The sequence below is a fragment of the Piliocolobus tephrosceles genome, chromosome 16, assembly GCF_002776525.5.
Source record: "Piliocolobus tephrosceles isolate RC106 chromosome 16, ASM277652v3, whole genome shotgun sequence".
Classification (NCBI taxonomy): domain Eukaryota; kingdom Metazoa; phylum Chordata; class Mammalia; order Primates; family Cercopithecidae; genus Piliocolobus; species Piliocolobus tephrosceles.
Window position 1 is genome coordinate 24,119,993 of NC_045449.1, and position 21,971 is coordinate 24,141,963.

General features: G+C 41.9%; 1 protein-coding gene and 1 non-coding gene across 5 annotated transcripts in view; both read left to right on the plus strand.

Moving 5' to 3' along the window:
* Positions 1 to 10,176, plus strand: part of TAOK1 (TAO kinase 1) — a 167,025-nt gene extending 156,849 nt beyond the window's left edge. For all 4 annotated transcript variants that reach the window (XM_023183810.2, XM_023183809.2, XM_026447094.2 and 1 more), the window contains one exon: positions 831 to 10,176. In XM_023183810.2, the coding sequence (XP_023039578.1) occupies positions 831 to 1,292 (462 nt within the window). In that variant the 3' untranslated portion in view covers positions 1,293 to 10,176. The remainder of the gene's footprint in view (positions 1 to 830) is intronic.
* LOC111520851 lies at positions 1,898 to 2,085 on the plus strand. The gene has a single exon (XR_002724774.1). It is a non-coding gene; the product is annotated as a U2 spliceosomal RNA (small nuclear RNA).
* Positions 10,177 to 21,971: the final 11,795 nt, after the last annotated feature.

Sequence of the window (21,971 nt, forward strand, 5' to 3'; positions counted from 1 at the left end):
GACAGTGACATTCCACTCCAGCCTGGGCAACAGAGCAAGACTCCGTCTTGAAAAAAAAAAAAACTTGATTTTACACATTTAAAAAATATAAATTATACTGATTCCTAAGGGACATCTCTTTTTATTTTTATTTTTATTTTTATTTGTTTTTTATTTTTTTGTGATATAGAGTCTCACTCTGTCACCAAGGCTGGAGTGCAGTGGCGTGATCTCGGCTCACTGCAACCTCCACCTCCCAGGTTCACACCATTCTCCTGCCTCAGCCTCCCGAGTAGCTGGGACTACAGGGGCCTGCCACCACCACGCCTGGCTAATTTTTTGTATTTTTAGTAGACATGGGGTTTCACCATGTTAGCCGGAATGGTCTCTATCTCCTGACCTTGGGATCCACCTGCGTCAGCCTCCCAAAGTGCTGGGATTACCAGCGTGAGCCACCGCGCCCGGCCTTGATTTTTAAATGTATATCCATAGCATCAAATAATAGACACTAGAGACTACAGAAGGTGGGAGGGTGGGAGATGAGTGAGGGTTGAAAAATTACCTGTTGGGTATAGTGTTCCCTATTCAAGTTATGGGTGCACTAAAAGCCCAGACTTCACCACTACGCAATATATGCATGTAAAAAAATCTGCAGTTGTACCCCCTGAATATATAAAAACTTTAAAAATTTTTTAATAAAGGGAAAAATTTAAATAAAATTTGAAACTCATGGACAAATGTACATCCATAAAATAGCCACTTCAAAGCTGAATAATTATTGCTTCCTTTATTTATAGACTTAAAAAAATAAATTGGTTTTCATTTTTCTTCCTTCGTCCAATCTCCAACAGATTGAAGAAGAGATGTTGGCTTTGCAGAATGAGCGCACAGAACGAATACGAAGCCTGTTGGAACGTCAAGCCAGAGAAATTGAAGCTTTTGACTCTGAAAGCATGAGACTAGGTTTTAGTAATATGGTCCTTTCTAATCTCTCCCCTGAGGCATTCAGCCACAGCTACCCAGGAGCTTCTGGTTGGTCACACAACCCTACTGGGGGTCCAGGACCTCACTGGGGTCATCCCATGGGTGGCCCACCACAAGCTTGGGGCCATCCAATGCAAGGTGGACCCCAGCCATGGGGTCACCCCTCAGGGCCAATACAAGGGGTACCTCGAGGTAGCAGCATAGGAGTCCGCAATAGCCCCCAGGCTCTGAGGCGGACAGCTTCTGGGGGACGGACAGAGCAGGGCATGAGCAGAAGCACGAGTGTCACTTCACAGATATCCAATGGGTCACACATGTCTTATACATAACTTAATAATTGAGAGTGGCAATTCCGCTGGAGCTGTCTGCCAAAAGAAACTGCCTACAGACATCGTCACAGCAGCCTCCTCACTTGGGTACTACAGTGTGGAAGCTGAGTGCATATGGTGTATTTTATTCATTTTTGTAAAGCGTTCTGTTTTGTGTTTACTAATTGGGATGTCATAGTACTTGGCTGCCGGGTTTGTTTTTTTTTTAATTTTTGGGGAAATTTTGAAAAGTGGAGTTGATATTAAAAATAAATGTGTGTGTGTGTGTGTACATATACACACACATATACACATATATTATGCATGTGGAAATAATTGGCTAGATAGGGGATTTTTCTGAACACGGCAAAAATAAAACACAACAAAGTGGCTTCAGTTATCACTTTTGGGTGTCTGTATCTTAAGAAGTTTCTGAAAAGATGTAAAGCCTTTTTATCCCATATCCCAAATTCTTATGAGCCACTCACAGCAGGCAGCATATGTTGAAATAAGTTATTACTGGTACACACCTGCATCCCCTCACCAATGTATTTATTTGTTATTAAATTGATCTGACTTCTCAGCCTCATTTGGACTAAAAGAAGGAAGCAGAAATCCATGAACACATTGCTTCTCGGCCTTTTGGCTAAGATCAAGTGTAGAAATCCATGAACGCTAAAGGACTGCATTGACTTTTTCAGAATAGAAAACAACCTAGTTTTTTTTTTTTCCTGAATGCTTCATAGGCTTGTGAGTGATTTTTGTCCATTCAGTTGTGCCTTCTTTGTATTACGATAAGATGGGGGTACTTAAGGAGATCACAAGTTGTGTGGGGATTGCATTAACAAACCTGTGAGCCTTCAGTGGGGAAGACCAGAAGGGTGAGAGGGTCCCAGAAAGTTCATATAGTGGGTATGTCCCGCAGCAGAGTGAGGTGAAGCTTACATGTCCTGATGTTTTGTTGCTTATACTGTGATATCTCATCCTAGCTATGCTCTATAACGCCCAAGACCCCAAACAGTACTTTCATTTTGTTTGTACAAAAAGAAAGACATAAAGCCAATACAAATCAAATGCCAGAGGTATTTGAATGATGCCATATTTGCAAATTGCCATCTATTGAAATTCTCATCACACTACATAGACATAATTATTATCTCCTTTTGGCTTATGTGATTTTCTGTTTACAAGTAGAATAGCCAATTATTTAAATGTTTAGTTGCCACAGTGAACCAGGAGTCACTGAGCCAATGACTTTACCAGCTGCTGACTAATCCTCATCACCACTGTAGATTTTGCTGCATGTGCAGGTCCTCTATTTTTAATTGCTGTTTTCATTGCTGCAGTACTTTACAAACTTCTAGTTCGTTGAGGCTTAGAGGCCATTTGGCATCAAGTTAACATCACACAATAGGAAACACCACTTCCACAAGTCTCAAGCCTCAGTGCTAAAGTACTACTGAAGAGGAACTAGAAGTTTGGCCAATTAAGAAAAAAAAAAAGTAAAAGTAAGTTATAGTGGTCAGGGAATCTCTTGACGAAAGCTAACTTTTTCAGGGGGCACATGTTTTGTTTTGTTTTGTTTTGTTTTGTTGTACAATGAAGGATGAACCCAATGCTAAAAAGTCAGTTTTCTTGGTTTTCCATTTTTTATATAGAAATTGAGTTGGAGGTGGGTAGGAAGCTGTGAGTATGACTTGAAGAAAAATATCCTTTTCAGTGACAAATCAGAGTTTCTTACAAGTTACTGTCCTGCTCCCTTCCAAGTTGTCTTGAAGAATCCTTGCTGCTAACTCTGGATCCTGCTTCTCCTATAGTCAGGGGGCTCCAAGGTAGAACTCTCGTAAGTCCCTCTTGTGGCAGTCTTTGCCTAGACCAAACTAATGACCAAATAGTAATCAATCTTATCACTGTTGAAATCCTGGTTTTCTCAACCAAATTTTAAGTCTTCCCCAGGTATGTCAGTCGAGTTGCCATGAATCCTCACCTGTGTGAGTTTCTGAGATTCAGGAAACTGGAAGAAAATTAATGTTTTAATGTAAATGTTTTTAAAACCAAGATCACCATAGAGTTCACACAAAATTTTAGGCAGTGTTTCAAGAAGCACTCTTATGTGTTGTCCTTTCGGCCATGCTCCAGGTCACCAGTTTTTAGGTAAATATGACATATACTTAAAATATCAGTGAAATGGGCTTTCAGTCGTCTCAGTATCTTTTTTGCATTCAGGTATTATAGTGTTTCCAACAAATTGAGAAATCTACGTATTTGGTGTAAAATGATAAGAGAGAGCTTTAGAATTTAATAAAATATCAAAAATATAATTTGATGCCCTTAAAAATTATTCATAGATCTGGCTGCTCTGTACTACTGGATGGGTGGAATAGGGAAGCAGATTAGTTTTGCATACAAAACTCTTTCAAACCCAAAATACTACTGGTGGTACATTTTAAAGTCCAGTTGTGGACTTAATTAAGTCAAATTGAGTTACTGAGTCCATTCAGATCTCCAATAGGGTTTTTTATCTAATGTAATTGTTTGGCCACCTGTTTTACATGTAGATCATGACTCTGCCTGGATTTTACCATTAAGTTAATTTTAAAGTATATATATAGTTTACAAAAATGATTAAAATTAATTGGTTTGTATATGTTTGTGAGATCTAGCTTCTGAGGAATCTCATATATGGTAGGAACCATCACAGAGTAAACCTTGTAGCAGAAAAATTGGAAAGGTTTTGAGATATCCTAGGGAAAGAGCAAGCACTTTCTGGGGAATCAGTGGGCAAATATCAATATTTGATCAAATTAACACTACCTCCTTCCCAGTGTTGGTGTTCACTCACTATATATGTCTTTAAGAAAATTAAAAGTGTGGAAAATTTGTGTAGCATATCAAGAAGTTGTAAATGCTATATCTGGTATCCAGAGGCTGGCTGTAAAAAGTTCCTTGGTGTCACTCTATCTCCCATTTTTTTGGTTAGCATTTTAAAAATGCAAAGCCACATACTTTGAAATATATTATTCCAAATTGAGCTCCTTTCCCTTTGCACATATTTTTTCCTCCCCTTATTGAAGTCAGCTCAAACCCCAAATTCTAGTATCCAAAAGTATTTTTGTTTGTATAATGTTATCTGAAAAATGTGTTTATATTATATTTTCAGAGCCGCAATTCTTATTTGCCATTTCAATACCTACAGATAAAGAGTCTTACATTTGAAGCCACACACACTGGTGTAATATGCTTAGTACTCTAAGTCAAGGATTTGTTGGTAAATGGAACATTTTAGCATAGTCATTATGATATTTGGTTGCCTAGACGTCAGGCAAACATTCATTACACTAAAGAAACTATCCTGGACACTCCCTCCCACCTCCACCAATTTTTTTCTCACCCCCTTTTCAAAAATTGAAAACTCTATGAGTGTCTTTTTCAGACCATAAAGCAGACTTTAGTAACTTTCTATTTCTGTAAATACTAAATGTCTGGCATTTTAAACTTTTATAGAATACATTGTGTTGGACACTGGAATAATACTATTTATTTTCACCTGTGAAAATAACTTCATTGTACTTGAAACACCTCCTTTGCATTTCTCCATTTGTGCCATTCACTAGTGGAAATAAATTGTATTATACCATGATCTACTGGCTTTTTAAAACTGTGTTAAATATGCACATTATTGGCATAGCTATTATTTGTATGTATATATTGTATATACATATGAGTGTGTGTATAGATAGATGGATGGATGTAACTCATACTGTACATTTCCATCAGGGCACTTAAAGTTCTGTTATTTTTGTTTGGTTTTGTTATTTCAGTCCTCAGTTAAGGCAAGAATGCATGTGTGTCTTAAGAATGAGTACTCTGCGTTGATATTTATGAGAAGGTCGTCATTAGATACAGTCTTTTCCTTTTTAATCCCCTCTTAGCATTTGTGTGAGTGGAGAGGACGTTAAATAAAATTTGGAATCATAAGTTGCAATGCAGTAAAATGGTGCTGGGGAAGGAGCCGGTTAGTGTTGCTGTGAGTTTGTGTTGTGATGCAATAAAAGATAAGTAATGCAGAGAGAGATGAACCATGGAAAGTAAGAACACTGGTGGTGATTCCTCTGCAAAGATGATTAAAAAAAAAAAAAAAACCAATACATCACACAATCTTTATGTGCTTTCTGTATGTATTTCTTAGTAGTAATACCATTGATCCTCTTACTTTTTTTACTCCATCAATACTAATAATTATATACTTTGCTGAGGATCAAAACAGCCAAGAAAGGAATTACTGCTAAAACATCTAAGATTCCCCTAAACTGTAACATCAACAGGAAATGGCCACTGGGAGAGAAGGATTTGGTATTGGGTGAGGGGCTTTCTCCCTTTACCTGCCTCTTCTTGCTTGCTCTAATAGTAAGTTCTTTGTGCACCTTCCACCACTTCTGAGCCATTACTATTCAAGTAGAGATTTGCCCCAACACATTAACTTTTTCCTTGGAGATTTAAATGGTCCTGTATTTTGTCCTATGCTCACAATGTGAAGTGTCTTATGTATTCAAGTCAAAAAATAATATGTTTAAAGTATATAAGTGTGAATCTCCTATAATGATGGAAGAAGATATTCTGTTGTCTTAGATAGAAAAGAGCCTTCTCCAAGAGCAGTGTCAGAACTTGGGCTATCATCTTTGAGCTGTTTACCAAAATGCAGACCATTATTGAAGAAAAACAAATTCTCTATTTTGTTTTCCCCCATCTAACATGATAGTGCCCACAACCAGGTTGTAGCATTTACTTTTAAAAGAGACTCACTCACTCTTAGTTTTTAAGAACTGGAAATTTCCCATCCTCAGATTCCTTCAAGGATGAAGAGTTGGCTGTACACTTAGCAGACTTGCCTCTTATATGCAAGGACTACTGATTGAAGTCTGTTTTGCTGTGTCTGGTTATGTTGTCTGCACTTTTATGAAATCAGTACAATAGGTCTGCATTGGAAATGACTTAATTTGTAAAGAAGTAAGTTTTATTAAACACTGTCTAGAAAAAGAAAGTGAAGCTGAGAACTCTTCCTTTATTGTACTTTTATATTTTCTGCTGAATTTTGGTAGTTCTTTAACGTCAGGTTGACTAATGTTTTCCTCCTTGTTTGTATTCAGATTTCCAAAATTTCACTCATACAAGGGAAGAGACTCCATCTGGCTTAATGGTAGTCTTTAGATCATAAGAAATATATAAATTAGCATGCACCTTATCTGCCTGTTGTGGGTTTCTTAAACTTGCACTTCCTACCCACCCAAAGATAGATATCCTTTAAAGAAAATAAAGGCAGAGAATTAAAACTGGGGAGCCATTTACTATGTCACCGTCACTGTTAACTGTTTACCAGCAATCTAAACTTTTTGAAGTTTCAGAGGTTTGTTTTTTTTTTTTTTTTTGGTATATATGTCTGTGTGATTGTGTTGTTTTGTTTTTAAATATACAAGGAATTCTTTAAGTAGAGAAAAAGGTTAATCCTTACTGAAACACCAGGATGCCCACTGGATATACTAATTTGAACATCTGTAGGTAGTTTGTCATGAAAAAGTGGAGAGAAGATGAGACTTTTGAATGAATGAAAAAGGGTATCTTGATGCCCAGAATTCCCCCCAAAGTACGGGTAATTCAACCTGCACAGTTTTGTTTCACTCAAAGTATTTAGCACTTGTGAGTGAAAAATCATGTAATTATCTGTAAATATGTAGCTAACAAATTGACCTAGTTTCTGTATTTTTTTGTTTTTGTACTAAAGTTTATAGGTCTGTGCCAGCTAGAGAGAAGTTGCTGTCATTACCAGTTGTGGTCCTAGCATCTAACCCTGAAACCATCCTAGGTGACATTTTTAGAATTAATACTTAAATGTTGTTAAACAGGGGGAAATGAAGCGTAATCATTGGTCAGGTTTGAGATCTTTTGCAGTGAAATAATTTTATTTAATATAAATGATCACAGGTCCTCAATCATGAATGAGGTAGGGAGCCTCTCTCCCCCAGTGGCCATGTTTACAAAAGTGTGTTTTGTCTATAAAGTGCAAGTGTTTTAATGTTTATGTAAATTATGCAGGTGATAAAATGGTTTGGAACTGTTTATTGGGCTCTTTAACTGAATTTTCAAATGAAATGAACTATGCTTATTGCTGGCACATTGATCCCATTTCTGGAACATTACGTATGTTCTTTTGTCATTACCCAATTTAACCTCCCTTTCTCTGATATGCCTTGTAGCCAAAGTATTAAAGGCTGATGAACATAGACGAGGGAAATGCATTTCTTAGAAATCCATGAACTCTCAGTTGTGTGCTTTCAGTACTCGTGTTAATATGTTTCTATGGCAACTCTGAGGTCAGTGGTTTAGAAATGAGATACCAGTGTTAATGAAAAGTGTGTGCTCTTTGCTTTTGCATGGCTTGGCTTAGTATCCAAGGTATATTAGGGCCACTTGAAAGCATGAAGACCAGTTATATAGGGAACAGGATTCTCTCAGTGGCACATTTTGCTTTTTCTGAGCCCCAAATACATTGCCTGGGCATGAACATAGTTACCATAAATTGCACATGGTCATGGAGTGAATTATGTGACTTTAAAGGAGGTAACTGCCCAACATTTGCTGATTCTGGGTAGTCTATGTGACCGTTTGGCACGTATCCAAAAACCCAGGGGCTATTGGAACCCTTCCAACCCTTTTTCCTTTATCATAGACACGTGTGTATATAACTTATCAAGATGTTGGCTGTCCTGGTGTATTGCCAGACAGCTCTCTTTTGGTTCCCGTTCCAAATGTGCTGCTGTCCTTCTTTGCATTTCACAATATCAAAGAAACCACCACCCTTCTTCGTAACAGCATGTTATGCCTTTTATTCCACATTAAATGGGAATTGTGCCTACTTAGGAGTGCCCCTCCAATTAATTACATGCGTCCAAGAATCATCCAAGCCAGAGACACAAGGTGGGAAAACATTTAAAAAAAAAAAAAAAAAAAAAAAGTCCTCTTAAGGCCAGTAATTTATCTGCAAAGGTATTTTATCACACCTTGACACCTTATATATGAGCCTATTAGGAGTTGCAGATGGTTTCATTGGGCAAAATCCAAGAAAAGAGAAGGATGTGTGGGGTTTCTATTAGAAGATAATTTTGTTCCCATTTTACCTTTCCTTTTTTGATCCTTCTCTGCTAGAACAGGTTAATTCTCCAAAAATTTTTTTTTAAGGGAAATTTTTACAAAAGCAGTGGTTGGATGTAAATAACATTTAAAGTATACTGCACATAACTTCCCCGGACTGTTCCAATCTGATAATTTGTAAATGCTTTAGAGTTTTTTAAATTAACACTTGTGTTGCTAAATCCTATTTATGTAAATCTGCTAAAGTTTTTTAGCCCACTTAAAACTTAAGACAACCATTTAAATAATGGATGGGTTACTACGAGCAAATTAGCTTTCAGAACCCCCTTGTTTTAGTATATGAAAAAGCCTAATGCGCATTAATGAGGTTGAAGAGACTATGAGAAATATGTATAGTGTATATTTTAAAACAGCTTTGCTTGTATTGTGAAGATTTAAAAACAAACTTGAGATTTTTAACGTAACTATTAACACAGTTTTAACATAAGTTATCCCACTGGGTTTAAGAGCATCTTGAATGTATAATCCTTTTTGTAACCCAGGTTGGTTTCTGCTTTTACCAGTCACCCAAACGTATTTATGTTTTTAGTTTTATGTACTCATTTCCCTTTGTTTTCCTCAAACAGCATGATTTTTTTTTGCACATGTAGAAATTTTTTAAAAGAAAGAAATTAGTATATCATTTTCTCTGGATTTTCTTCACTTCCGTCTTCCTTTCTACTAACCCCTTCCTTAAAGGCCATATCACTCCATTTGCATTATTTGTGCAAATGCTAGGGTTGGTTTTTATTTTTATTTTTGCTATTTACCTAAAAAAAGAAAATGCTTCAGTCAATTGCTTTTTTATTTAAAAAAAAAAAAAAAAGAAAAGAAAAAAAGCTGTAACCTTATCATTTCTGAGTAGACCATTGAGAGATGAATGCACACCTGTAATAGCCCAGGACCAGCTCTGGTGGCTAAAGGGAATATGTTAACTAAGCAAGAGGTTCTTTTCTAAAAGTGGTATCTGTTATCCACAATGTATTTCAGTTATTCCCACAAGTCAGGGGTCCAGATAAAATGAGGGTTATCAGCTAACTGATATGCTATCATTGAGGTTCATCAATGAATTTGTACATTTCTAGTTCCCTTTGGTGAAGGGAAAAATGATGATTTTTGCAAGACCTAGATTTTGGCTTGGTTTCTTGCCTCCTTTTTTGGCAGCCTTCATCTTCTCATCTCCCAAACCCCTTGAGCCTGTAGGGTTTTCATAGTGGACAAAGAACTTGTGGTCTTTTAAAACTGGGACTGATATTTTTTTGAGAGAGTATCGTGTTGAAAGTGTGATGTTCTACCACTTTACCAATAACTAATTTTAAATACACATTGTCCTCTCGATTTTTGGACCAAACAGACGCTCACAGTGGAGGCTTATCAAGGGTTGCATTGGGGAAGAAGCCTCTCCCTTTCTGTCAGCACCAGCTGGTAAAGGTGACTGTACAGATGTGCATTTTCCTTTTGGTATAAATGGTCCACAGCACTAACTGGTAAGGCTTATTGTACAGTATATTGTCAGTATTCTTCTGGTTCAGCATACCTTATAGTTCATATATAACCTGTATTAATTGTATAGATCGTGCATTTAAAGCTGTTACCAAGTTGTCAGAACATAAGAGCGAAAACAAGGTCATATGTAATATTTTGTTTGTAAGTATCCTTTGTATCATAGCAAAGGAAATGTTTAAAAAAATCAACTGTAATAAAGTAATTTTAGTACACAGTGTCTGTCCAGTTTTTTAAAGCAATTTTATTCCCATGAAGATAAACTCTATTGAGTGAGTGTTGTATAATTACTGAACCTTAGGCAGTGTGCTGAATGTTGGGGTTACAAAAATGGGATTACCACTCAGATGGTAAGAATGTACCATCGGATAAAGATATAAACCCTCGTCCGGGTGTGATGGCTCATGTTTGTAATCCCAGCACTTTGGGAGGCCGAGGTCAGTGGATCACCTGAGGTCAGGAGTTTGAGACCAGCCTGGCCAACATGGTGAAACCCTGTCTCTAGTAAAAATGGAAAAATTTGCAGGGTGTGGTGGTGGGTGCCTGTAATCCCAGCTGAGGCAGGAGAATCCCTTGAACCCGGGAGGTGGAGGTTGCAGTGAGCTGAGATTGTGCCACTGCACTCCAGCCTGGGTAACAGAGCGAGACTCCGTCTCAAAAAAAAAAAAAAAAGACATAAACCCTCTAGGCTAATTGGCTTGCCTTCTGTCTGCCCAGAGCGAGGTGGCCTATTGGGTGTGAGATTATTCTAGTTAAAATTCTGACTGATGCAAGTTCTTAAGTTTTATTTATACCTTGTGGTCTGCATAACTACAACTCCTATACATGGAGCCATAAATGTAAGCAGTTCCCTTGGGTCTTGCACAAAGCCTCAAAAGGTAGTCTTATCTGGGCTTATCTCCCTAGATTTGAAAAATCACATTTTAGCCCTGTATGGGGGCAGTAAACCATCAAATCAAGTCCTATTTAAAACACTGTGACTTTTTTTTGTCAGAAGACTTAATTCAGAGGGGGAAATGCGTAGGGGCTGGGATTTATGTTTTTTAATTTAAAAAGAAAATATGGCCAAGCGTGATGTCTCAACTTGTAATCCCAGCACTTTGGGAGGCTGAGGCAGGCAGATCATCTGAGGTCAGGAGTTTGAGACTAGCCTGACCAACGTGGTGAAACCCCATCTCTACTAAAAATACACGGTGAAACCCCGTCTCTACTAAAAGTACGAAAAGTTTTCCGGGCATGGTGGCGGGCACCTGTAGTCCGAGCTACTTGGGAGGCTGAGGCAGGAGAATGGCATGAACCTGGGAGGCGGAGCTTGCAGTGAGCTGAGATGGTGCCACTGCACTCCAGCCTGGGCAACCGAGCAAGACTACGTCTCAAAATAAAATTAAATAAATAAATAATAAAAATACAAAAATTTGCCAGGCGGTGGGTTCCTGTAATCCCAGCTACTCAGGAGGCATAGTCAGGAGAATTACTTGAACCTGGGAGGCGAAGGTTGCAGTGAGTCAAGATCAGGCCACTGCATTCTGACCTGGGTGACAGACCGAGATTCCATCTCAAAAAAAAAAAAAAAAAAAAAAAATAGCTTTTGGGTTTTTATTTGTTTTTTGTTTTTGAGGCAGCCTCTCTCTCTTACCCAGGCTGGAGTGCAGTGGTGTGATCTTGGCTCACAACAACCTGTGCCTCCCAGGTTCAAGTGATTCTCGTGGCTCTCAGCCTCTGAAGTAGCTGGGATTACAGGTGTGCGCCACCACGCCCAGCTAATTTTTGTATTTTTAGTAGAGATGGGATTTCTCCATCTTGGCCATGCTGGTCTTGAACTCCTGACCTCAGATGATCCACCTGCCTCGGCCTCCCAAAGTGCTAGGATTACAGGCGTGAGCCACCACACCCAACCAAGGAAACAGTTTTAAGTACCATTTTTTAAAGTATAATTTAGGGTACCTACCATATTGAAAAGACTTAAAGTGGCAGTTTTTTAACTCCTAGGATGTCAATATTAAACTATTTTGAGATTAACATTTCTATAGTGTTTAATTTGCTTGCCTCAGACAGCTGTGTGGCAGCCAGGTGCAGTGGCTCATGCCTGCAGTCATACCACTTTGAGAGGCTGAGGTGGGAGGATTGCTTGAGACCAGGAGTTTGAGACCAGCCTGGGCAACATAGTGAGACCCTATCTCTACAAAAAAATAATAAAAATATTAGCTAAGCATGGTGACACGTCTGTAGTCCCAGCTACTTGGGAGGCTGAGGTGGGAGGATTGCTTCAGCCTGGAAGGTTGAGGCTGCAGTAAGCCATGATCATACCACTACATTCCAGCCTGGGTGTCAGAGCTAGACTTTGCCTTACGGAGCCAGGATTAGACCCCAGACCTCATCTCCAGTATTTTCAATATACCCACCTGAATTTGGAGTAACTCAATGGGATTAAAACACAAGATTTCTGCGGCATAGAGGTTCACGCCTATAGTTCCCCCCTACTCAGGAGTAGGATGGGATGAGGTGGGATGATTGTTTGAGCCCAGGAGTTTGGGGTCCAGCCGGGGCAACATAAGGAGACTCCGTCTCTAAAAAAAGATTCTGGCCAGGCGCGGTGGCTCAAGCCTGTAATCCCAGCACTTTGGGAGGCCGAAGTGAGCAGATCACGAGGTCAGAAGATCGAGACCATCCTGGCTCACATGATGAAACCCCGTCTCTACTAAAAATACAAAAAAATTAGCCGGGCGAGGTGGCGAGCGCCTGTAGTCCCAGCTACTTGGGAGGCTGAGGCAGGAGAATGGTGTGAACCCGGGAAGCGGAGCTTGCAGTGAGCCCAGATCGTGGCCACTGCACTCCAGCCTGGGGGACAGAGCGAGACAACCGCTCAAAAAAAAAAAAAAAAAAAAAAGATTCTTTATTTTCTCCCCACAATTGGGTTCTTCAAATTAAAGTGGGAGGAAAGACTCGAGTTATGCTTAGAATTTAAAATCTATCAGCGGGGCGTGGTGGCTCAAGCCTGTAATCCTGGCTCAAGCCTGTAATCCCAGCACTTTGGGCGGCCAAGATGGGCGGATCACGAGGTCAGGAGATCAAGACCATCCTGGCTAACACGGTGAAACCCCGTCTCTACTAAAAAAATAGAAAAAAAACTAGCTGGGCGTGGTGGCGGGCGCCTGCTCGGGAGGCTGAGGCAGGAGAATGGTGTGAACCCAGGAGGCAGAGCTTGCAGTGAGCTGAGATCCGGCCACTGCACTCCAGCCTGGGTGACAGAGCGAGACTCCGTCTCAAAAAAAGAGAAAAAAAGAATTTAAAATCTATCCTACCTGATTGTAAAAGAAATTTGAACATAAAATTAGTCATGGGAGGCCGGGCACAGTGCCTCATGCCTATAATCCTAGCACTTTGGGAGGCCAAGGCGGGCGGATCACTTGTGGTCAGGAGTCTGAGACCAGCCTGGCCAACATGGAGAAACTCTATCTCTACAAAAATACACAAATTAGCTGGGTGTGGTGGCGCGTGCCTGTAGTCCCAGCTACTCGGGAGGCTGAGGCAGGAGAGTTGCTTGAACCCAGGAGGTGGAAGTTGCAGTGAGCTGAAATCACGCCACTGCACTCCAGCCTGGGCAACAAAGTGAGACTCCATCTCAAAAAAACAAACAAAAAAATTAATCATGATGGTCAGCTAGATTCACAGCCCTTATGCCATCACCTACATCACATGATGTCAGCTGCAGAATCAGGGTCGTCCTGTATGTGTCCTGGGCAATTAATGACTTTACCTTTTGCCACCCTATTTTCAGATACTTGTTGTTAATGGATACAGGGAGAGAAAGGCTGCTGAGGGTGTTAGCTCTGTGCAGGCTGTGCAGTGAACTTTAAAGAGTGCCATTTATAGATAAATGTGCATGGCTCCCCTCATGCAGTTGTGCACCCCAGCAGCTCTGAAGAGAGATTCCCTGAAACCCCCACCCTTTTGTTAAAATCCTTTACGTTTTGGAGTTCAAAATGGACATTGTTTAGTATCGTCTCAGACAGTGATTAGGAAAAGGCAAATAACATATGGCATAAAGAGCACTAATTTGGGTCTGGTCTTAGCCCCATCACTAACTGTGAGATCTTAAAAGCCACATCCTCTCTGACCTTCATCTATAAGAAATAGAAATGCAGACGGTTTTTGACCAAAATTGATTTGAAACCGATTAGCTGTGACATGGTATCAGTGCATGTGTACATGTATGGGGGTGGGGATTGGGAGAGTTTGCCCTCGACTGGGCAACCCAAACCCAACCTATGAGGCTCAAAGATGCTGCTCTTCCACGCCCTTCCCAACTTTGCAGTGCAATTAACAACTGGAACTTCTTAGCCTTACAAGATGTTGATCAGAGAATAAAGATTGTGATTTGAAAGCAGATGCCACTTCATCATGGAGGTCTTTGAGCTCTGGTTGAGGAATTAAATAGAGTCTTGGAGAATGGGATCCGTATGCTATTAACTATCTCATTATATCCTAACAGACCTTATAAATTAAGGCCTATACACATTCCCAGTCTTTTCATATGGAACAACTCATAAAATAACTTTCTCAGGGTCACTTAAGTCATCGATGAAGTAGAAACTGGAACCCACATCTCCAAACTATTACTTCAGTATCCTATCAACACACAAACACCATTTGTCCACTGAATAATGTATTTGTTGTAGGTACCATCAATGATCAGAGAATTGTACGCCTGCTGGGAAATTATTAGCCCAGAACAGGAGGCCTGGTTATTGATTAAACAGAGATGCTACTGGTTAGTGTTAGGCCACAGGAGGCTAGATCTACAAAAGCGAGGCAACAACCAGTGGACAGAGAATGTGCAGTGAGGCTCTGCTAAACGCCACAGCAGGCAAGCATGGCTTAGTACACAGAGGACTTCAGAAGATAAACAGCACATATTTGTTTCTGGAGATTTAAAAAATAGTAACATTCCAGTGTTACAGGGAGACTGATTTACTATTCAGAGACAAATAAGTTGGAGAGAAATTTTTTGTTCAATCATACTAAATACTAAGGCAAGGTATTGCATTATTACAAGGAAAGACTACAGGGACTAGAGACTTACTTCTGATGCATGAGCATCTTATTGTTTCAATGAAGTATCATTTTACTTTCAAAACTTTAGCTCCTCTGCGCAATTGTGACTAGAGCATAATCATTGTATATCTTAAAAATATACTCTTGGCCGGGCGCGGTGGCTCAAGCCTGTAATCCCAGCACTTTGGGAGGCCGAGACGGGCGGATCACGAGGTCAGGAGATCGAGACCATCCTGGCTAACACGGTGAAACCCCGTCTCTACTAAAAATACAAAAAACTAGCCGGGCGAGGTGGCAGGCGCCTGTAGTCCCAGCTACTTGGGAGGCTGAGGCAGGAGAATGGCGTAAACCTGGGAGGCGGAGCTTGCAGTGAGCTGAGATTCGGCCACTGCACTCCAGCCTGGGCGACAGAGCGAGACTCCATCTCAACAACAACAACAAAATATATATACTCTGAGGCCAAGTGTGGTAGCTCACACCTATAATCTCAGGTTTTTGGGCGGCCAAGGTGAGCAGATCCCTTGAACCTAGGAGTTCAGTTCAAGACCAGCCTGAGTAACATAGTAACAAACCCTATCTATACAAAAAGTACAAAAATTAGCCAGGCATGGTGGTGTGTGCCTGTAGTCCCAGCTACTTAGGAGTCTGAGGTAGGAGGATCACCTGAGCTCGGGAGGTCGAGGCTGCAGTAAACCATGATCACACCACTGGGCACTCCAGCCTGGGTGACAGAGCAAGACCCTTTCTCTAAACAAAATAAAACACTCTGGCCCAGGAATGGTGGCTTATGCCTGTAGTACCATCACTTTATGAGGCTGAGGTGGGAAGATCGCTTGAGCTCAGGAGGTTGAGGATGCAGTGAGCTAAGATTGCACCACTGCACTCTACCCAAGGTGACAGAGCAAGACCTTAAACAAGCAAACAAGAGCCACAGACACACACACTCACTCTGGTCACTATAGCAGGGCATTAAAATTTATGTTATCTCTCAACTCCCAGGATCCTGGTTAGGTCTGTGGTTTTCTGATCCTTGAGTCCAGAAACCCACCTTAAGTTGTTACACACACTAAGATCATTAGCATTATTTATTTTAATTCACAGACCTTAGATGAGAAGAAACTGGATATCTGATCTAGTTCATCCTCATTTCTTGCCACATGTTTTCTCCATGATATGTGCCAAGGGGCAGTCTAGCTTGAATATCCCACTGATGATGGAATTATCATGGGAATTATGGGATAATAATCATGGGATTATCAGTGGGAATATCCCAGTGATGATGAAGGAAACTTACTGTTTCCTGGGGCATTCATTTCGTCTCTGAGTACTTGGACACTCCCTATGTCCAACTTCTCAAGCCTTCCTGAATGCAATCTTATATCTGCAAATTGTGATAATGAGTCAAACAATTTCTGGTGTCATCCTTTGTGGCTTGACTGAATAATCACAAATACTACTTTTATTGGCATTGTTACCAAGTTCTAGCAGCGTGGCCAAGTGTATTGGCTTGTTTAAGCAGGAAGAGGAATTCATGCTAAAGTTCATCTCTAAAGGAGGATACCTCGGCATTCATTACTAACGGTGACGGATTGAGAAAGGATCTTGTGGTTTGGGATGGAAGGTGAATACAGAAGAGTTTCTGACTCTAGGTGGTTCTGAGGTTATGTATAAAGTCAAGGTGACACTTCCTTGTTTTGAGACCTTTTCTCTTTTCTTTTTTTGAGACAGGGTCTTGCTCTGTTGCCCAGGCTGGAGTGCAGTGGCATGTTTACAGCTCACTTCCTTACAGCCTTGACTTCCTAGGCTCAAGTGATTCTCCCACCTCAGCCTCTCTAGTAGCTGGGCATACAGGCATGCACCATCATACACGGCTAATTTTTGTATTTTTTGTAGAGACAGGTTTTCACCATGTTGCCCAGGCAGGCTGGTCTCAAACTCCTGGACTCAAGCGATCCATCCGCCTCAGTCTCCCAAAGTGCTAGGATTACAGGTGTGAGCCACCATGCCTGGCCCCCTCCCCTCCCCTTCCCTTCTTTCTTTTTTCTTTTTCTTTTTCTTTTCTTCTTCTTCTTCTTCTTTTTTTTTTTTTTTTTTTTTTGAGATGGAGTTTTGCTCTTCTTGCCCAGGCTGGAGTGCAATGGCGCAATCTCAGCTCACTGAAACCTCCATCTCCCAGGTTCAAGCAATTCTCCTGCCTCAGCCTCCCAAGTAGCTGGGTTTACAGGCATGCTCCACCATGCATGGCTAATTTTGTATTTTTAGTACAGACGGGGTTTTCTCCATGTTGCTCAGGCTGGTCTCGAACTCCCGACCTCAGGTGATCTGCCCACCTCGGCCTCCCAAAGTGCTGAGATTACAGGTGTGAGCCACCGCACCCGGCCAAGGCCTCTTTTCTATCAGTATCCAAGTCTTAGGCTATCGTCACTCAAAACAGAGATGATGGCTTCTCAGAGCATTTAGTGCTGTGTTTTTCAACTGTCGTCTCCAGCCAAGCCACCCTGGAAATCTATATATAAATACATAAAATACTCAATTATGAGAATTAAGTTATAGCTTAGCACAATCTTGATATCAGAGATCAGAACTTAGAACTCACAGAAACTTTCAGAAGCAGTTGTCTGCTTTCCACATTCTGATCCATGGCTAGAGACAGAGGACTCAATTGCCACTTCTGAATTAATGCCTCCCTTTAGTCATTGCCTTTTTGTTTTATTATTTTCATTATTATTCTGAGACAGGGCTTTGTTGCCCAAGATGGAGTGCAGTGGCGCAGTCTTGGTTCACTGCAGCCTCGGCGTCCCAGGCTCATGCGATTCTCTCACCTCAATCTCCCAAGTAGCTGGGACTACAGGCATGTGCCACCACACCCAGCTAATCTTGTATTTTTTGTAAAGATGGAGTTTCACCATGTTGGCTCAGTACTGAACTCCTGGACTCAAATGATCTGCCTGCCTCGGCCTCCCACAGTGCTGGGGTTACTGCACTTTGCAGTGAGCCACTGTACCTGGCTCGTTTCCTTATTTGTATTAATTTTTTAACCTTACCACTTGAAGATGTTGGTAAATAACGGACACCAAAAAGGAGGCAAGCAAATAATGAGGCCTGAAGATCACTGAAGACCCACCACCTGCAAAGTCCAACTCAGTGGTACTTCTTAGATGTTTGGGAGGGGCTCACTGAAGTCTCGACCTCCAGGGCTGAAGCAGTACTACCACCTCAGTCTTCCAAGTGGCTGGGACTACAGGGTGCACCACCATGCCTAGGTAATTGAATTTTTTGTAGAGATGGGGTCTTGCTATGTTGGCTAGACTGGTCTCAATCTCTTGGCCTCAAGTGATCCTCCCACCTCAGTCTCTCAAAGTGCTGGTACTGCAGGTGTGAGTCACTACGCCCCGCCTATTGGTTGGTTTTGTTGTTTGTTTCTTGCTTCCTCAAACTCGTAACTTGTTCAAGGGCCACCCATTCATAGAACAGTGTGCCTGGGGCTCCGCCAGCTGGCTTCACACAATTAGCTATTTACCAAAGCAGCATTCACCGGTGTGATTCTTGAATCATTAGGCTAAAGGACAGGGTTATCCAAACCTTTCCTGCTTGAACAGAAACTACACTTTCTCAGCAAAAAAAAAAAAAAACCCAAAAAACAAAAAACAAAAACAAAACACAAAAAACAAACCAGGCATTTCAGCCCTAGTCTTCAAGTAGTAATGGGAAAATGAGAGAATGTTCTTGGGATATGCAGTGGGTGCATCTGGCACAGGAGCCATGGAAGAGAAATACTTTAGGGTTCAGGTCACTGGAGTTCAGGGTTCAAAGGAATAAATGGAACCTCAACTGGGGCTGATTCTGCCATTCTTCACACTGTAACTACCAAGTTTATACATTTCTCTCCCTGGAAAACTTTTTTTCCTATCAAAAGGGAAAGGAAAACCAACCCTATTTATCCAAAAGCTGTTCTCCTGAAGAACCAGAGTCCTGCGGTATCTGGATAGTTTCTAGAGAAATGATGCAGATTTTCACCCTTGCGGACTCTTTAAGCCTTAGGGTTTAAAAACCACTATGCTGCTTCCCATTTTGCAGGGCAACTGGGACTGCAAGACCCTAATTAACTGAAATCCCTACTGTTCCAGATGCGGAGGGCAGCTGGTGGTAGGGGATGGCCAGATGGCAGTAAATATCCCTCACCAAGCCTTACACCAAGGCTGTTGTTCACCAGCGGTAGAACAGCTTCTGTAATTTCAGTTCCTTTTTATTTATCCAGCTTAGAAATGGCAAAAGAAAGTCAGATGAGGAATGTGGAGGAGGAGAAACAAGAAGTGGGGAGGAGGCAGATAATTTTTCTTTTTTTCTTTTTTCTTTTTTTGAGACAGAGTCTCGCTCAGTCGCCCAGGCTGGAGTGCAGTGGCGCGATCTCGGTTCACTGCAAGCTCCGCCTCCTAGGTTCACGCCATTCTCCTGCCTTAGCCTCCTGAGTAGTTGGGACTACAGGTGCCCACTGCCACGCCCGGCTAATTTTTTGCATTTTTAGTAGAGACAGTGTTTCACCGTTTTAGCCAGGATGGTCTCGATCTCCTGACCTCGTGATCCACCTGCCTTGGCCTCCCAAAGTGCTGGGATTACAGGCATAAGCCACCGCGCCCAGCCCTTTTTTTCTTTTTTTTGAGATGGAGTCTCACTCTGTCACCCAGGCTGGAGTGCAGTGGTGTGATCTCGGCTCACTGCAAGCTCTGCCTCCCAGGTTCACACCATTCTCCTGCCTCAGCCTCCTGAGTAGCTGGGATTACAGGTGCCCACCACCATGCCCAGCTAATTTTTTGTATTTTTAGTAGAGGTGGGGTTTCACCGTGTTAGCCAGGATGGTCTCGATCTCCTAACCTTGTGATCCACCCACCTCGGCCTCCCAAAGTGCTGGGATTACAGGTGTGCACCACAGCTCTCTGCCAGGAGGGAGATAATTTTTCACAACAGGATAATGTGCCTTAGATAATCGAGTGCTGTCTACATTTCAGTGCAGATTCTTGGAGTTATTTCAAAGTTTCTTCTGATTTGATCTAGAAGAACAAGGCTGGGGCAAGATTATCTAAACCTGAAATCATGGCCTCAGGAATACCTTATGCCAAGTCTTGGGATGTGGGTTTTGGTATAAGCAGCTCTCTTCTTTACAACCGCTTTGCTGTTTGTGAGGTCAGAACAGGAGCCCTCTTTCTCAATGACGATTAAAATAAAACTTCAGGGTAAAGTTTTTGAATCTTAGCAACACATGGAAACATATATCCTGTTGCCAAAAAATTTTTAATTGCCTAATCCAAACCAGAATATTTAGATCAACTTGTATACTGTATCTTATCTCTGATGTACTATCTCTGGTCCTCAGCATTCTTCTTCATAAAACCAAATACCCACTTAGTTGCTAAGTGGCTAGAGCTAAGAGGAAGCTTTTCTGCCTTTAAAGGGATGGCCTTTGAGTAACTGAGCAGACAAAACATTGTAATGTGAAATATTTGTAAATCACTGGTCAGCTCTAGTCAACCTCTTGGTGCTTTTGTTTCCTCTGGTCCCAGATGTGTCTGCTGGCTCTGGAAAGGGAGAGGCCAGTAGTAGCATCAGAAAAGGGAGCAACTAACCAGAAAACACCTAAGTTATGAGGTTTGTACTTTTCCTGATTTAGAGAAAGTCCACATCTCAGGAGATAAACAGCTCTGGCTGCAGCTCTCTAGAGTAATCCCCTGAAATGGTGCCAGAGGGAGCATGTAGGGTAGCCAAGATTCTGACTCCTTGAACCATGGTCTAGCAAAGCCCTCAGACCCTGTATGAGAGCGCTTCCTATTTGTAAAATACTCTTGGGATCTCTCCAGTGAGGCTTGGGGGCCAGACCAGCCCCATTCCCAGCTGGGACTTGCAGAGCTCCTCTGAGAGACTGGACCTTCGCATTCCTTGAGATGGACGTTCACATTCTCTACCTGCTGAGCCCTCACCGAGCCAGCCCCACTGCCTCTGCCGCCCTTCTCACACACACAAGCCTGCTGCCGCAGGTGCCAGAGCATTCGGTCAAAGCAGGGCGCCACAACCACAGAGCAAATGAGGGAAGTGGGGCCGAGACACAAACATCCTGTCCTAATGACATCAAGTGGCTCCAGCTTGAGAATCGGGGTCACTGCGCTATGACATACACAAATGTCTCATCCCTCTAGTCACTGCCAGTAAGAGGGCATTTTCTCCTGTGTCCATGGATTGAAAAAGTGCCATCCTTTGGCTTGTGATGTCAGTGAGGGGAGACAGTGACTGGAACACTCCGCCGCTGACCGGATGAGTAGGGATATGCCAAGCAGAGGCCAGGCAGTTCTGCTGAGGGTGAAGTGAGCGCAGGCTCGCAGGGCGTTCCATCTCCTTCAAGGCACCATTTTAAGAGAGAGGGACTGAATGAGGAGCACAGAGCCGGAGCTCCCTCTGTTCAGTCCACCCAATCATGGCCTCAGGAATACCTTATGCCAAGTCTTGGGATGTGGGTTTTGGTATAAGCAGCTCTCTTCTTTACAACCGCTTTGCTGTTTGTGAGGTCAGAACAGGAGCCCTCTTTCTCAATGACGATTAAAATAAAACTTCAGGGTAAAGTTTTTGAATCTTAGCAACACATGGAAACATATATCCTGTTGCCAAAAAAATTTTAATTGCCAATTTAAATTGCCACCAATCATGGCCTCAGGAATACCTTATGCCAAGTCTTGGGATGTGGGTTTTGGTATAAGGATGTGGGTCCTTTCCAGGACTCTCTTTTTCTTTTCTTTTCTTTTTTTTTTTTGAGACGGAGTCTAGCTCTGTTGCCCAGGCTGGAGTGCAGTGGCTGGATCTCAGCTCACTGCAAGCTCCGCCTCCCAGGCTCACGCTCTTCTCCTGCCTCAGCCTCCCGAGTAGCTGGGACTACAGGCGCCGCCACCTCGGCCGGCTAGTTTTTTTGTATTT